Raw genomic sequence first — 18,193 nt, forward strand, 5'->3', positions numbered from 1 at the left:
GGGACATGCTCAACTTCCTGGGGCATAGAGTCGACACATATTATTTGGAATTCTTCTGTATGAAAGATTTCTCTTTTCCCTTAACTGTTTTCAAAAATATTTTATCTCATATGCAGGCATCCTACAAATATACTTAGTTTTGCTTGTTTCTGAAACTTTCCTGTCAACGAGCATTTGTTATTTACACTATTTTGCTATTAAAGAGGAATGGTGGCGCAGTCAGCTAAGCAGCTGACTCTTGGTTTCGGCTCGGGTCGTGATCTCAGGGTCATGAGATCTAGCCCTGTGTCCGGCTTGCACTCAGTGCAGAGTCCACTTGAGTTCCTCTCTCTCTCTCCACCCCCGCATCTCCTCCCTAGTCTAAAATAAATAAATCTTTAAAAAAAAAAAAAAAAAAGCAACGGTGCTATGAACACTCTTGTACATACATGTCTCCTGGTACTTGTGTGCTGGGTCATAGACTGTGTGTCATTTTCAAATGTACCAGATAACGCCGGACTATTTTCCGAAGTACTTGTATCAATCTGTATCCTCACCAGCAGTGTGTAATAGCTCTTATTGTTCCACATCCTTATCAACACATGGTGTTCTGAGTCTTGTTCATTTCTCCTGGTGGGTGTAAAATAGTATCTCATTATAATACTAATTTTTTTTTACTAATCAGCATCTTCTCATGTTCATTCTCTATTTCTACATTTTCTAAAAAATCCTTCTTAATACCCCCCCCCTTTTTACTGAGTTATCTTTCTTCTTCTTGATTTATAGAAATTCTTTATATATCCTGGATCCTTTGAAAGATCCATCTACATCATACAGAAAGACACAGATATATCTTCATGAGAGAGATACAGATCTCCTTTGTAAGAAGTATCTGTGTTTTTGCCCCTTTGGTGGCTTGTCTTTCAACTCTATCAAAAGTTCTTATTTCAACATGAACAAATTTATAGATCAATTCCTTTATGATTAGAACTTTAAATATCTTAAGAAACTTCCTTCTCTCCCCAACCTAAGGCCATAGTGGATATTTTTTTTAAGTATTTTTTCTAAAAACTTTATTTTTTTCTAAAATTTTAAGAAAGTTTTTTACCTTTCATATTTATCTAGAGGTGAATTCTGTGATATCTATGTAAATATATTGGTTTTCAGTATTAAAAACTCCCATTATGTTGGAATTACCCATGAAATCATGGGGAAATGATGCTGGGAGTCTCAAATACCCTGTTAAGTGGTTAGTACTTCCTCCTTTGCCCAATCTGTCCTGAACTAGAGGAGGATTCGGATTGCCAGTGACCTTCACAGATGTAAGCAACATCCACAGAAATGGCCACAACCGAGAGACCTGAGCTTCTTCAAAGCACTAGCATATATTTAGTGCATAATAAAAAGTTCTTATTATGTTGATAAAAAGTTTTAAATTTCTTTACACTTCACTTAAATCCTGGCAAACAGAGACATGTCCAAACAGTGAAATAAATTTACTTCCATGGAGCAATGGGGAAGAAAGGTGTTATTCGAAAGTAAGACCCTCTTTGTACTCCCAGCAGCTTCACGGTTGGCTAAGATGGTGAGAAGTTATAAATGAGTCAAGACAAATCTGCCCCCAAGACGAGAGAACCACCTTTTACCTCCAGTAAAAAATAAGGCAGACCGTTTGGTACTTCCTCACTTTATTAAGGTTAACAGGGTACTTATACATCTAAACATTTACCGTAAGTTGTCAGGAACACTTAAACTCTGAATTACCTTTCCATAATTAAGTTTCTTTAGGCACATTGGTATGTATTTTATAGAAAACACTTGTCTTTAGGTCACAAACAGGAAAGAGTATAATTTGCAAATGTTACAAAGATGATTCCAGATCTCAGCGAACCTCTTTCCCAAACTGCAACCACTCTGAGTATTTAATGAAAATAGAGACCAAAAACAATTGCTTAAACGTTATCACTATGTGATTCTGGTGACTACGAAATCCCTGAAAGAGCAGTAAGCCATGATTACTGGAAAGCTCACAGCACTATAGCAAGGCTTAATTGCGAAGTATTTAACAGAAGGCCACAGATCGTGTTTTCCTAAGAGGAGCTAGGAACTATGGATGTCATTTAGTAATGCATTGGAATGGCATTGCCTAGTGCGAGTGTTGCACAGAAACTCCAGGTCACCTCTTCATTATCTCTTATTTTGGATAAGCTTCCACAATCATAGCATGGCCCTGTAAAGGGGAAAATAAGAGTTCAATTAGAGCAGTGGAAGGTGGAAGAATCCAGCCAGTCCCCAGGCAAAAGAGAACAATGCGAAAAGTACAGGCTATAGAGTTTGATCCCAGCTCTGCCTTCCAAACACTGTGATCTGATGTGTGTACTGGGAAAGGGAGTGTTGCTACTGGCATCTGGTGGGTAGAGATCACACTAAACATTGTAGAACACAGGGCGCCTGGCTGGCTCAGTTGGTCAAGCATACGACTCTTGATTCCGGCTCAGGTCATGATCTCAGGGTGGTGAGATGGAACCCCAGGTTGGGCTCCGCATTTGGTGGGGAGTCTGCTTCTCTCTCTCTCTCTCTTCCTCTGCCCCTGCCCCTGCTCCCGCTGGTTCTCTCTCTAAAAATAAATCAATAAATCTAAAACAAAAACAAAAAACTCATCCTACAACATAGAATACAACCCCCCGACCACAAAGAATTATCTGGCCCAAAATGTTAACAGAGCCAAAGCTGGGAAACCCTACTCTAGAACCAAAATGCCGGATCCCTTCTCTAATCTCCTGGTTGTGTTTATTATCAGGCATTCGGCTCTTGATGAAACAATGCCAAGTTCAATCTACTTTCTAAGGTACATCATCTCCTCTCTCTGTCACCATACTATAAAATTCTAGAAAAAAAGGTACTGGGTGGTATTATTCGTTCCTCCACAAAGTATCCACTATTGTGTTATACTCTGTGTGGTAGATGAAACTATCAGGGAACACACACTCAAAACCACAGGACACTCAACTATGTGGACTCCCCACTCTGCACAGTACCGTGCGCTGGTTATCTCCCTCGGTTAAGCCTGGCACTGGAAGATAGGAGAAAAGGCTCCAGTCCTGACTATGGTTTTCTGTGGCTGAAGTTTCACAGACTGAAAAATGCTTTTCACCATGAAGTCCGAAATGCCCCAACCTACGAATAACTGACCTCTTATTTCTTCAAAGTTTCTGAGGCAACCCATATATAGAGGTTTTTAAGTGTAAGATGTTTAAACTTTTACATAGCTTATTCATCGTGATTAGCAACAGAAAGTTTCTGTGATCTGGAAGAAAACCAAATCTGTTTCCATTCGGGTTAGGGGAAAAAAAAAAAGAGATTATAATTAGACCTCCTTCTGGATTTTATTCCCAGAGTGAAATGCTGCAGCAGGCAGTAAGCTGTGTCCGCAGCACAAGTAAGGCCAACGAAAGAAATCCAGAGAATACGAATCCCCCAGTGAACAGCAATGAGTCATCCAGAAGTAAATACATTCTCCACGTAAGGTGCAGTTCAGTTTTCAAGAATGATCATTTACTTCTTGGAGAGATTTTACAGATAAGGTCTCACGGTGACTAGATAAATGAGTAAATTTTATTATTAAAGAAGAAAATACATCAAAATGTTAATAATGATAGTGTCTGCTGAGGGGATCATAGGTGATTCTAATTCTTTTCTGTATACTTTTTGTACTTTCTATAATGAGGATGTATTCCTTTTAAAAATAAAAAATATAGGGGCGCCTGAGTGGCACAGTGGTTAAGCGTCTGCCTTCGGCTCAGGGCATGATCCCGGTGTTATGGGATCGAGCCCCACATCAGGCTCCTCCGCTATGAGCCTGCTTCTTCCTCTCCCACTCCCCCCCCCCCCCCGCTTGCGTTCCCTCTCTCTCTGGCTGTCTCTATCTCTGTCAAATAAATAAATAAAATCTTTAAAATAAATAAATAAAAAATATAGGGGCACCTGGGTGGCTCAGGTGGTTAAGCATCTGACTCTTGATTTTGGCTCAGGTGAGATCGAGCCCCACATCGGGCTCTGTGCTCGGCACAGCATCCGCTTAGGATTCTCTCTCTCTCCTTCTGCTCCTCCCCCCAACCCCCGCTCTCTCTCTCTCAAATAAATAAAATCTTAAATAAATAATATAAACATTATTTTAGGAATAGAAATAGCTTGGGTTTAAAAACCAACTTCCTTCCAAAATATTATCAGAATTAAAGTTGTACCCTCTTCCCCACAAAATAGGCTGCTTTTTTTCTAGTTGTCTGTCATCAGAAACATTGCTCTAAGGGTGTTTCAAAGTTAACTAAATGAAACATGCTCATATAAGCCTGTTTTGTGTCCAAGAAAATGACTTTCCAGAAGCCTCTATGAGGCTGCTGCGACGTACCTGCCCACCAGCTGCACAGGCAGCCACTAAGCCATACTGGCCTCCCTCCTTCCGCAATCTGTTGGCAGCTGCCATGACCAACCGGCAGCCAGTAGCTCCAAATGGGTGTCCCAGGGACAGCGATCCACCCCAGTTGTTAAACTTCTCAAGAGGAGGTGACCCAACCTGGCTCCCACAAAACAGACACAAATATAATGATGAGTTAACTTAAGACTCAGGCCAGGCTCTTACCAATAGGAAGGTAACAGAGACTGAGAAAATGACTAACTTAAGACCCATCACATATTATTTTACTATAAAGAAAGAAATTCTAGGTCAATTCTGAAAGCCACGGACCATTTATTTTTCATCTAACACCAGAATTGGAAGAACAAAAGACAACCTAGATTTTACTTTCATTTTTTCTAAAGATTTCCAAGAATTATTTTTCAACTAAGAAATAAATATATTTAGTGTAATATAAAATTCTTCATAAGAAGGAGCAGCTTCCCCCTTCATATTTTTATTAGCAGCCAACTACACTCCAAATACTACAGTGCTTTGGAAATTCAATCATACTTTTAATCAAACACTTACCTTGGTTTTTCTACCCATGTAGTTTTGTGCAAACCAATCAGAATCCATGGCTTTAAAATTAGCCAAAATCTGACCCTACAAGGGAAAGGACCTTGTTATTAATGTCCCTTGCCATTAAAGTTGAGCAAATCTTTCAGTTTTTAGTAAAATTTTCCTGAGGAAACATTTTGCTACTTTCCAAGGGCCTCTAAGAGATCACCTCAAAAGGTAGGTTTTCAAACTGTACCACTGGATTCCCTCCCCTTATGCCTCTTCCAACAGTGCAGGTCAGTACTTCAAATATAAAGCTCTCCTGGTGTTTCACTCACATCATAAGCCACACCTGGATCTCCCACACAAACACAGACTACATTTTTTATGGTTACAATCCTTTGATATGTATCTTTTCAGTGACTTACTGAGAATGCCTCATGAAATTCAAAAGCATCAATATCATTCATTGTCAATCCTGCCTTTTCCAGAACTTTTGGAGTAGCATATGTTGGTCTAAAAAGAAAAAGTAAGTAATAGGTTAAGAATTTTAATTTTTAACCTAGGAACTCCTTCTTCCCCAAGCTGAGTTTTACATAAGGTATTATAATACCTTTCACTTATTCAGTGAATCTACTGTACAAACATTAAGGGTATATTCTGGAGTCAGGGATACAGTTAATAAACAAACTATGAAAGAGAAGGACAAACAATGTGAAGAACCAGAAAAACACACAGTACAAAGGGCAGAGCATAGGGAAGAGTGTGGCTCGTTTGAAGGACATGATGGAGGCCAGTGCGGGGGAAGAGCCGTGAGGGAAGGGGAGACAATCTAAATATGAGGAGGCTATTATGAAGACTGTGTAGCAATATGAAGAAATAGTTACGACACCTTAATGAAAAAAAGAATACACGACTGTATATATAAGTAGAAATGTATAAGAAAAAATAAAAAAGGATCCAAAACTGTAAAATGATATACCAACATAAAGGAATATTTTTTAAGAATCACACACCCACACACCCAAAGAGGGGAAAAGAGAATCCAACACACAAAAATAATTATGAACTCAGAACTCAATGTACTTTATTTTAATTATTGTATTTTATTTAAATTTTGTTAGTTACCATATACTGCAATGTTGGTTTCTGGAGTGGAATTCAGTGTTTCATCACTTACATACAAACCCTGGTGCTCATCACAAGTGCCCTCCTTGAGCCCCATCCCCCATCTACCCATCCCCCACCCACGTCCCTCCAGCAACCCTCAGTTTGTTCCCTATCAGAACTTAATATACTTTAAAATCTACATAATAAATGTGGGTAATCAAATACTTTTGATTATAGCCCAAGGATATACACTGCTACCTACCCAAGTAAAAGTTGATCTTTTGGATCCTGAGACACATACACAAAATCCCTAGGGCAAAAACAGAGGGGTTAGCTCCAGGAATGAAATAAAGAAACTGAGGCAATTTATTTGAACATGTACCTTACCTCAAATATGCCTTCGGCTTATAACCCATGGCCAGAGCTTTTTCCTCTGCCATAATCAGCATTGCAGATGCACCATCAGTCTGAAATGTTAAGAACAATAATGTTAAATTCTTCAGCCCTTCTGGAAGTCTCTGTATGTCTTCTATGTAGGGTCCCTGAATCTCCCAACTAATTAAACTTATACAGAGATTTTACGTAACAAACCTTTTTCCATTTTATCATCATTAATTCACAATTCAAACACACACTGATTCATTTTTCAGGGAAGAGGGTAGAAGAACCTGTTCAAAAGCACCACAATTATCAAAATGGACGAAGAGAACAGGTAACTTTAGGAATATGTATTCGTAATAAACTTAGGCCCAAAGACTTGTGCTTTTGGCACAGAATATAAGAAGCTTTGTGAATTAAAACGATCTCTCATTTACTTACTTATTTTTACATTTTATGGACTGTTTCTGAGCTGCCTCCTGCCTGTGGAAGGAAACACAGGCTTCGAGGTGATATGGAAGAAGAAACAGGGAGGCAGCTGAGAACATCAGAACCATGGTCTTCCCTCTTTGGACACACCCCATAAGCTTTTTCCCAACTGACGATCAAGAAGTTCAGAGATAAAGAGCTACCACTGAAAAAAAGCCCTTTACCATGACTTCAAAAGAGCTCAACAACAACAACAACAAAAAACCCCCCAAAAAACCCAAAATCCAAAATTCACTACTTGAGAGTTTGTAATATCAAAACAATTTCTACCACATTCTACAATATTTTTATAACTTAGTAACCCTGAAGAGACTAAGGAGCTACCACCAACAGAGGGGCCATAAAGCTTGGAAACATAGAGGACTATATACAATAAATGGTTTAGGGACATTTCCTTACGATAACGTGCCGCTGTGCCAAGCTGCAATGAATGTGGTGCATGAACACATTTCCTAAAACCCACGTATCCGTGATGTGCTGCCTCTGACGATTTGTGTTTCTGACTTTCACTGAATAAACCTGCACCTTTAGCACACCCCAGAAGTAATGAAGGGAGTCAGATCCGGCAAGAGTAGAGCCCACCCCATAGGCCCTATCATTCAATTTGGTTTTGGAAATGGTTATCTACCCAGTCCTTCACCACTCAGGCTTAACGGGGCGGGGTGGGGGGCGTGCACCCTCCTGCTGGAACCACTCCAGGAGTGGGCATTAAGTAGTCACTTAACAAAGTCAAATATGGCAACATGTGCCCAGGTTTCCAGACTTTGTGTCCAGGTAGGGAAGATGTATTGTACAAGACACGCTGACCAGCTGGACTGTATCTAGAAGACTACACCCCAAGGTAGTAGGAGAAGAGAAACCACATCCTATAAGCAGAAACAGAATCCATAGGGATGTTTAATTAAGGAGGAGTCAAAAAAACAAGGAAGGATATGAAGCTATACGCTGATTAGCAAAACGACAATGACAAAAAATGAGGGTAGATAAATGTATTCCATATGTTCGTAAGAAAATGCTTACAGAAACTGCTTACAGGACAGTAACATGGGGGCCAGTAGAAAGCATCATTTTCTTTTTTTTAATTTATTTGAGAGAGACAGACAGAACACACACACACACACACACACACACACACACACACACACGCACACGCATCCGAGCACAGGTGGGAGGGGTAGAGGGAGAGGAAGAGACAGAATCTCAAGCAGACTCTGTGATGAGCACAGAGCCTGACGCAGGACTTGATCCCACGACCCCGAGATCAGGATGTAAGCCGAAACCAAGAGTCAGACGCTTAACCACTGTGCCCCTAGGCGCCCTGAAAGCATCATTTTCTAGCAATCAGAGCTAGAAGAGGTGCCTCGTCACTCTCTCTGCCTACTTTCCACATCTTATATAACTCCTCAGATTCCTATCCTATGTTCTAATCAAGCTTTTCCCCAAAGAAACCCTTGCTCTCATACCTCCTTGCCATTCCCTTTGCCTAAAATGCATTTACTGAATTCCTGAGTTGGCTTGTACCCTCCCTTCAGATTTGCTGCTCACCCGCCACCTCCTCCGAGGACCCTCTCAAACGCCTCCTGTCCGTGTCTTCTCTGTGAGCCTATGCTCGCAGCCACCACCGCACCTTCTCGCTCCATTACAATCACCGGCCTTTCTAACCCCGCTGCCTGGCACAGCTGGTCAGTCTTCTGACGGTTAAACGCCTGAACAGAACAGCTTTTTGTATCACAATGGAGGCTGGATCAGGTGACTCCAAAGGCCTTAAAACTAGGATCCTATTTTTTTAAATGATTCCATTTTAACATTTTTCTAATGAATTAACTGTATTTTTACACCTCTATTCATGATGCATACAAATAGATCTACTGTAGATTTTCCTGTTGAGAGTCCATAAATACAAGTCACTAGTAAACACATATCGCACACACAGTTACCAGGAAAGAAGAATTTGCAGCTGTCACTGTGCCATAGGGCTTGATGAATGCAGGTTTTAGTTTGGCCATCTGCTCCAGAGAAGAAGGACGAATGCCATTATCTTTGGTGACAGTATCTTTTCCTATAAAAACACGAGCTTTTTAACTCCTTATGTATCTTTGATAGAGTAATATGTTCTAAAAACTATGACAAATAAAATGCAAACCACACCTACTTATTAAAAAGAAAGTCTCTTCCAGTCATCAAGATATTATCAAATTTATTTTTATTTTTTTTTAAATATTTTATTTATTTATGTGACAGAGAGACAGCCAGCGAGAGAGGGAACACAGCAGGGGAGAGGGAGAGGAAGAAGCAGGCTCCCAGCCGAGGAGCCCGATGTGGGACTCGATCCCGGAACGCCGGGATCACGCCCTGAGCCGAAGGCAGACGCTTAACGACTGCGCTACCCAGGCGCCCCAAGATATTATCAAATTTAAAACTATACTTATTTTTTTTTTAGATTTTATTAAGTAATCTCTATGCCCAACATGGGGCTCGAACCTACAGCCCCGAGATCAAGAGTCGCATGCTCTACCAACCGAGCCAGCTAGGTGCCCCTAAAGTATACTCTTAAGACACCTGGGAAATAATCTAAATGGTCTAACAAAAGGAGGATACCCTACTTATGATATTCATTCATATTTGGCAATTTTATACAGAAATCATATGAATGAAGAGTTTTTTAAAACAGGGACGTACATAAGAACTAAAATCAAGCAGGAAGACCTCAAAGCAGACTCAGAAAAACTTCTCTTTTCGCAATGTTGACCTATTGTTATAACATAAATTGAAACTTGAGTCCATGTTTAAGAGTGACTATTCTGGAAACGGAACCAATATACTTATTGAAAAGTCATTTGGGGCTTCTGGAGTTTTAGAAGCAATTCAAAACTCCCTAACAAGTGGCACAAAGCATTCTTTACAAAGTTGAGCAAACCATTTTACCTGGTACTTTGAAGGGCACAACATCAGACAGGAGTCCTTCATCCTGCGCCTTCTTGGCCAGGCTGTGTGAGCGCAGGGCATACTCATCCTGGTCCTGTCGAGAAACAGCGAAGGCAGCGGCCAGCCGGTCTGCAGAGTGGCCCATAGTCTCACTGGTGGAGAACTCGGCCACTGCGGGGAGCTGGGAAAGGAGCCACACAGGATCAGGATCAGGTATGCTGTCAACTGGTGTTCTACCGCACCTCGGGTTATCTGGGGAAGTCAATCAAGACCAAGATGGGAGAAGCTTTCTGTAAGCGGGGCATCTCCGAGGAGGGCTCACAAATTCAAATTTTCTAACCACAATCTTTTTTTTTTTTTCCATCTTGAGCAAATAATTAGCCCTTCCCTGTAATTAACAGAGTCAGCAACTACTAGAGCGTAACTGACCCTTGCTGTCTTACCTAATTCCACATCTTCGTCGTGGGATGCTTTGAAAAAACACAGGTCTTTTGTAAGAGTTCGCAATCTTACCTCAGGTGCTAGGAAATTCAGTCTGAATTTCGAGAACAAAGACAGTCGCTGACCCAGAGTCTTGGCCTTATTGAGCTCAAGCATCATTTTCCTCATTTTCCTTGAATGACGAATGGGGACATCAGACATTAACTCTACACCACCGGCCACAATCACATCGGACTGCCCAGAAGCAATCAAGCCAAGACCTACAGGGCACAGGCGACACGTATATGAACATTTTTTGCAGAAATTAACAGACCACTGATAATTTAAGCTTCTTCATTAAAAAACTGTATGACAGTCATCTGCAATAAAGCTTTTCATCTTTTCTCTTTTTTAAAAAGATTTTATTTATTTTAGAGAGAGTGAGCGAGCATGAGCAGGGGGAGAAGAAAGGGCGGGAGAGAGAAAGACAGAATCTCAAGCAGACTCCCCACTGAGCATGGAGCCTGACGTGGGGCTCGATCCCACAACCCGAAGATCATTACCTGAGCTGAAACCAAGAGTTGGAAGCTTAACTGACTGAGCCACCCAGGCTCCCTGCTTCTCATCTTTTCAAAGAGATTGAGATAATTTTTTTGAATGAGTAAAACTATATTCAATGAACTAAAGAAAAACAAGTTTCATTTAGGCCATATGGACACGAGCTTCTGGAAATATCCATTGGACCAACTCTCAAACAAATCATATTCTATACCAAAACATTCTTAAGATTTTATAAACTCCCAGCTTCAGTTTCAGAAAGATTTTTTTCCCCCTACAATGGGAATTTCTGCTATAAGCTTGAGAAAGTCTGCCTTTCGAAGCTGTGAGGCAGCCCTCCGTCATCTTTATAGCCACTGGCAAGTATTCTGTTGCTCTATCTACGAGCTGTCACATGCTTCATAGAACAGTGAATGCCCCCCACTCACTGCTTTTGGCATCATTCTCTGCCACTCATGAGGCGGGCTGCCCTAGCTGGCCTTCATGTTATTAAGAGAGCACACGATTATGACATCTTTCAGGTTTCCTGAATTTTCACAATAAGGACCGATGCTACAAAATGTCCCACGATTTTGCTAAGGTCTGTTAGGAGAATCTGTAACTAATTACAAAAATGCCATGGGTGTGGGGAGGAAGGAGAAGAAAGAGCTGTATTACAGCAGTGATTTATCACTAGGGCCGCAATCTTCACAGGGGAGTATCACATTAGAATCACCTAACTTTAAAACCGAGCAGGTTATAAATTATTCATGCCTCAAATTCAGAAGCACCCTCCTAGAGACACACTTTTCTAGCTGATAATCCCTGCGGTGGCCAGCCATATCACTGATGGAGAAACTACACGAATGGCTGTGTCCCTCAGGTGCAAAGAGAAAGAAAAAGGTTGAGAACTACTGTCAAAAATAAAAAATGTTAAATGTGACCTTATTTTTTAAAAAAGACACAAATTTAGAGATCTTTGCTAATCACTGACTTCTGTTAAGAGTACTTTTTTATGGGGTGCCTGGGTGGCACAGTTAGGTGTCCACCCTGGGGTTTCAGCTCAGGTCGTGATCTCAGGGTCTTGGGATCGGGCCCTGAGCTCAGCATGGAGTCTGCTTGAGTCTCTCTCTCCCTCTCCCTCTGCCCCTACCCGTCACGTGCTCTCTGTCTCTCTCTCTCCAAAGTAAGTAAAATAAATCTTAAAAAAAAAAAACTCAAGGAGAATTAACCTGCACCTTCTGTTTTCAAGTGAACACACCTGTGGTCATGGCCTGGTTGGCAGAGATGCAGGCCATGGTGACGGTGTGGGCAGGAGTCTTGTCAGAGAAGCCAGCTCCGAGGGCAGCCTACAGGAAATACATAAATGAAACGGTCACTTCTAAAGAAAGTACTACCTGGAACTGACGCTTTGAGCACCACTTCTCTCTGTGGTGAATCAGGAAACCCTTTTGAAGTTAATATTCTAGAGTAATATTTAGAATAAAATTAAGGCCATCACAGAAATGGCTTACTCATTTTTCATCTAGCCATTAACTGACAAACACTGCAAAATTCTTGAGAGCTGGTGTCTAGTGTGGTAAACAGGCTACAACACCCTTATATGTCACCGAATTTCTTAGCCAAACTTTGCTCCAAGCCTTCAAGGATATCAATACATAATTTGGCTTTAAGTTTTCAAATAAAGTAAACCTGTTAAAATACAGCTGATGAAATGATGAAACATATAGTGGAGTAGAATCCTCATGAACTCTGTTCCTACAGTCGAGAGGGTTAGTGGCAAAGCACAAGTCATCAAACCAGAAAGTGAAAGTGATTTCTGAAGTACCGACCACTCCTAAGCAGAATTCCCACTGAGGTCCCTCCCTGCTCTCTGCTCATTCCTCTGACCGTCAGTTGATCTATCTTAGCGACCATCTCATACTCCACATACCACGCTGTAGAGCCAACACAAAGCCAAACTCGAAAACTTGCCAACACACAGGAGTTCAAGCTGATGAAAGAAACTTTGCGAAACTGCCTGAGCCCCAAGTGAGACTCTGACAAATAAGGGTGAGACCAGGTAAACAACTGGAAAAAGAGAAAGCTGTCCAGGATGATGACGTAACAGGTGCTTCAGAAGAGAATAATTTGATGGGTCTTGACAAGAACCGAGGAGCTTCATTAATCTTGCAAAATGGCCTCTATCATGATGGCACAGTAAGAGTCATACATGAAATGAGGACACCTATTACTTCGTTGTGCTATTAATTGGGGAAATTATGCTGCTAAAAAAAAATATCAATGTCTGATTCCATTTCTGCATATGTAAAAAATTAATGGATAGCTACAATATTTTTATAATATTAAAGTTACACTTTAAAAATAATGCTCTCACTGTCCCCCCACCAACCACCACCACTATTTACCATGAGATCTGGGTTCCCATTAGAGGAATTCTTTTTTAGTGGCCCTTTTCTGAAACTATTTAACTAGCCTCAGAATACAAGATCTCCTATAATCTGCTAAAATAAACATGTTTCTAAAGTCTGGATTAAGGAAGCTCCATATTTTTTTTTTTTTTTAAGATTTTATTATTTATTTGAGAGAGACAGAGAGCACACGCAGGGGAGAGGCAGAGGGAGAGGGAGAAGCAGGCTCCCCGCTGAGCAGGGAGTCTGATATAGGCTCCATCCCAGGACCCGGAGATCATGACCTGGGCTGAAGTCAGACAACCAACTGAGCCACCCAGGCGCCTGAGGCTCCATGTTTCTTCACTGATTTTTACTATGATACTTACATGCCCTATATACCATCGTCTGTAGAAATACAAGTGTGTCACAGTAGTATATATGCAACATAACCTTATTCTGGTCTTTCTAGGTAGGCTTGATACTAAGTGCCCCACCTACTTTGCTGAAAACTACTCTGGCACCGGCAATCAGCCTCTCAATTTAGACCAAATTCAAAAGGAACAAAGCAGCAAATCTCCAGGGGGCAGAAGAGGACAACACACCAGTGGGGCAAGTGGAAATGGCGCTGAGGTCGTTATGGCTTCATCCTCACAAGGTCCTTTCTAGCATGTGCTACACCCTTGGCCCCAGCTGGCTCTCAGGACTGAAAGAGCTTTAAATAGAAGTGGTTTCTGGTGAACCTTGTCCACACGCTTCTATTTAAAGCTTGAAGAGCTCTCAAGGCAAGCCTGTGCTCTGGATGGTACACCAAGGGAAAGGGGGAAGACGCCTCTTCGTTAAGTAGGAGGGCAGGGAAATAAACAGAGGTCTTTCAGTAAAGTCAGGTTCATGGGAACTCAGCATCAGAACCTTTAGGATTTCTTCCAACATTATTAATACAGATAACAGGTCCTTAAAAAAGTTCTCTGGCTGGAAGTCACATTAGCTTTGAGGTTACAATACAACTGTAGAGACATCTTCATAACATATTCCCCCAACGCCGCCTTTCCCTGTAGCCACCACAAAAATCACCCGGACTGCAATGCAACTGGTATTAGGACAGGGCAGGGAGAGGGAAGCTGCCGCTGGTCAATTAATAGCTGAGATGTGCAGACAGATATAAAATTTTCAGACAAAATTTAGGGGAAAAAACTATGGCTTTAAGTATTAGGATAGACTAGAAATACTGAGAAAATTAAAATACTCTATTTACTTTTTAAATGCTCTTATAAGTGCCATTTTTTTCAGAATATAAAGTCGAATATGCAATATGAAGAGCTTGATGCAATTATAAAATTATCATATTTGACACAGTTAGAAATGTGAAAGGCCACGAAAAACCAAAAAAACCAGGATGGGTAGGAAAAAAAACCCCTTCTGTTCTTAATTCTTTCCCGCCTCCCTAACATGTATATACAGTTGATTTTGTGGGCTTAAGGAATGCCAGGCCTTCAACAATGTTAACATTTACTGGCAGATAAAAATGTGGGGCAGAACCAGTATTTTCAGTGCTGCTCATTTTCCCTCCTCCCGACTGACATGTGAATCGTCGCCCCTACCACTATACTGAACGTGGGAATATGGCAGGCCCAACACTAGAACTAAAGAAAATGCTTAGCACACTGAAATGTGCTGTGGAGTCAACTTTATCCAAATAATCACTTTCAAATTGAAACAAAGCCCAGAAGATGTGTTCGGACTACGTGCTCACTATGAAACGCCTGTATGATGGGTCACAGAAGTTTCAAGGTCTGTTATTACCTCGGTTGCCACCAATAAACACTACCTGGAGCTGTGCCAACTAGGGTAAAAGTAAATGCCTGTGAAATCATTTAAAGAAACAACGCCCTATGTGTCACCTAGTTAATGGGAATACCACGGCTACCTGCAACAAAAACCACGTTACGAAATAAGTTCTTTGCACAATGTTGAAATTTTAAGTTAATTAGTAGCCACGATAACATTACTAAAAGTCACATTAGCCATACTTTGCCATAATATATTATCCTAGGAGAAAGGACAAATGAACATATAGCCCAAAGCAGCTCAAATAATCGATCTGATTTATAGTATAGGATAAATATATACTAGTATAGTGTATATCATTTGATTTATACTATAACTCTGTTAAGTATTAAATAACATTCGTTATTCAAATTGTAAAATCACATCTGAAGTCAAATATAGCTTTAATGAGGGGCGCCTGGGTGGCTCAGTCGGTTAAGCATCTCCCTTCAGCTCAGGTCATGATCTCAGGCTCCTGGGATAGAGCCCTGTGTCAGGCTCCCTGCTCAGTGGGACATCTGCTTCTCCCTTTCCCTCTGCCCCTCCCCCTGCTCCTACTCTGCCTCTCTCTCTCAAATTAATTAAAATACACACATATACATATAGCTTTAATGAATCTGAATAATGTAAAAAAGTAATTCTGTTAACTGAAATTCACGTTGATTTGCCTATCAATCTCTTTGAACAATACGAAGTTTGTTTTACTCACCTCTCTAGCCACATTGCTAGTTTTCACTTCCTGTATAACTGTGCCAAAGATGATATAATCAACAATATCCTTTGGGACATTGGTCCGATGTAGCAAACCCCTGAGAGAAGTTCAAAGCAAAAACACATTTCACGCACCAAGACAGTGCCATAGGTCATAAGATAAAACACTGTACTTCTTTTAAAAGGTTAATTATGAATTTAAAAGAGTAGAGACTGTATCTTTTCCTTAATTCAACAAGCATGTGGCACCTTATCAAAGAAGAAATGAATAAATAAGTGATTTAAAAAGTCAACATTTAGGAGCACCAGGGTGGCTCAGTCGGTTGCATGTCCGACTCTTGATTCCAGCTCAGGTCACGATCTCAGGGTTGTGAAATCCAGCCGTGCGCCGGGCTCTGTGATCATCGTGGAATCTGCTCGGCATTCCTTCTCTCCCTCTACTTCTGCTTCTGCCCCTACCCTGCTCATACACGTGCGCGCTCAAAATAAATAAATAAAATCTTTCTTAAAATAAATTAGTAAAAAGTCAACAGTTGATGTTCAATTGGTAGAGAAGTTAAATACAAAGAATCAAAAATAATTTGGAAAAAGATAAGACAGATACATAAACACAGTAATGTTAGTAGGAACCTAAGTTTCAATCAAAAGAGAAAAGAGAGACAGATATAAAATCAAAGAGTTGAAGTAAAGTACCAGGTATATTAAATTTAAATTTGGAATATCAATATAAACACATGATTTATGTGTGTGTGTGTGTGTGTGTGTGTGTGTGTGTGTGTACTTGTCTGGCTCTGCCCACCAACAGAGACTAGAAGCAATAACACTCCAGTCTCTAGTAGGAATAGAATGAGCACATCTTGAACTCAGACTTGGTTTCTTTTTTCTTTTTTTTTTCTTTTTTGGTGCAAAAATGGTGGTTTTATTAAATTATGGGGACAGAACCCTTGGGCAGAAAGAGCTGCTGTCCCCGGGTTGTCCCCGGGTTGTAAGGGGTGGCTGATTATATACTTGGGAGTTGGGGGAAGGTAAGGAAAAAGGGAGGTTTCAAAAGAAAAGAACTTTCATATGCTGAAGAGAACCTTGTTTTCCCCTCTAGCAAGACATCAACATTAAGATAGTTGGGAGATTCTTGGATGAATTTCACACACACACACACACACACACACACACACGTTTCACCCAGCAGTGGGGGGCTGAGGAGCAGGTTGCAGGGTGTAGAGATAAAATGTGTGAGCTTCAAAAAGAATAATGACTAAGATTAGTTATAACACAATAAATAATATGGGTCGCCTGGCTGGCTCAGTCGGAGGAGCATGCAACTCCTGATCTCGAGGTTGTGAGTTTGAGCCCATGTTGGGCGCAGAGATCACTTAAATAAAATCTTAAAAAACAAAAATAAAACAACACAAAAATTCATGTCTTCATCACTAGAAAAAAAGAGAAAAAAAGAAAGGGAGGGAGGGAGGGAAAGAAGGAAAACTGGTCTTCATAGAAAAATACCAGCCGGGGGCACCTGGGTGGCTCAGCTGGTTGAGCGTCTGCCTTTGGCTCAGGTCGTGATCCCCCCACATCGGGCTCCCTGCTCAGCGGGGAGTCTGCTTCTCCCTCTCCTTCTGTCCCTCCCCCTGCTCGCTGGCTCTCCCACTCTCTCAAGTAAAATCGTAAAAACAAAATACCAGCCAATAAATGCAGGAGGAGTAACAGAATTAGAAAAATCACAAATTTGTGACCTCTAATGTAATAACTGACCCAGGCAAAAACATCAATGAATGCTACAACCACTTGGTGAGAGACTGCTGGGGAACATGGTGCTACCGTATCACTTTACAGATAACTTACTAATTGCAAAACAAAAAATGGTACCTTTAGGAATCAAAAGACCTGGCGGTCTGACCATCATGACTGAGTGGTTAGATTTAGCGTCATACACCATGTGCCTCCTGACATGACAGAATACCATGTGCTTTACCCATAAAGCATCCTTACCGAAACATGTTTAACCCGAATCTAATAAGCAAGCCTCTAGAACTAATTTCCAGTTAATAGGAAATTCAAAAGGGAAGTTAAATATCACCAAGAAGAAACATGCGGAATATGGGACATTCTACGGGAAGGTGGCCTAGACTTTTCAAAAAGTCATTGTCATGTGGGGCGGGGAAGGGGGAGGGAAGAAAACGTTCTAAATCAGAGACTAAAAGAGTCGTATATCCATTTGTAATGTGAACCTCAACTGGGTCCTGATTTGGAGGGAGGAATACTACTCAAAGAAAAGACATTCTTGGAACAATTATGGGGGATTTGACTATGAACTGAACATTAGAAGTAATGGAATCATCTTTATTGTCTTAGCCACAGTAATGACATCGCAGATAGCAGAGAAGATCCTTATTCTCGGGAAATAAACACTGAAGTATTTCAGGCTGAAGTTTCAAGATGTCTGCAACTTACCGTCAAATGCTTCAAACAACATGGA

At 40.9% G+C, this 18,193-nt stretch overlaps 1 protein-coding gene across 7 annotated transcripts in view; it reads right to left on the bottom strand.

The window, feature by feature from the left end:
• Positions 1 to 1,650: 1,650 nt before the first annotated feature.
• Positions 1,651 to 18,193, bottom strand: part of HADHB (hydroxyacyl-CoA dehydrogenase trifunctional multienzyme complex subunit beta) — a 35,140-nt gene continuing 18,597 nt past the window's right edge. For 2 of the 7 annotated variants that reach the window (XM_057309138.1, XM_026520304.4), the window contains 11 exons: positions 15,719 to 15,818; positions 12,054 to 12,141; positions 10,349 to 10,536; positions 9,836 to 10,016; positions 8,848 to 8,969; positions 6,431 to 6,510; positions 6,306 to 6,353; positions 5,362 to 5,449; positions 4,964 to 5,038; positions 4,388 to 4,552; positions 1,651 to 2,209 (listed from right to left, as the gene is read on the bottom strand). In XM_057309138.1, coding sequence (XP_057165121.1) covers positions 2,174 to 2,209; positions 4,388 to 4,552; positions 4,964 to 5,038; positions 5,362 to 5,449; positions 6,306 to 6,353; positions 6,431 to 6,510; positions 8,848 to 8,969; positions 9,836 to 10,016; positions 10,349 to 10,536; positions 12,054 to 12,141; positions 15,719 to 15,818 — 1,171 coding nt within the window. In that variant the 3' untranslated portion in view covers positions 1,651 to 2,173. Of the gene's footprint in view, positions 4,553 to 4,963; positions 5,039 to 5,361; positions 5,450 to 6,305; positions 6,354 to 6,430; positions 6,511 to 8,847; positions 8,970 to 9,835; positions 10,088 to 10,278; positions 10,537 to 12,053; positions 12,142 to 15,718; positions 15,819 to 18,193 lie in introns of all 7 variants that reach the window. The other 5 variants (XM_057309137.1, XM_048222776.2, XM_057309136.1 and 2 more) reach the window with 3 other exon arrangements.

The sequence above is a fragment of the Ursus arctos genome, unplaced genomic scaffold, assembly GCF_023065955.2.
Source record: "Ursus arctos isolate Adak ecotype North America unplaced genomic scaffold, UrsArc2.0 scaffold_8, whole genome shotgun sequence".
Taxonomy (NCBI): domain Eukaryota; kingdom Metazoa; phylum Chordata; class Mammalia; order Carnivora; family Ursidae; genus Ursus; species Ursus arctos.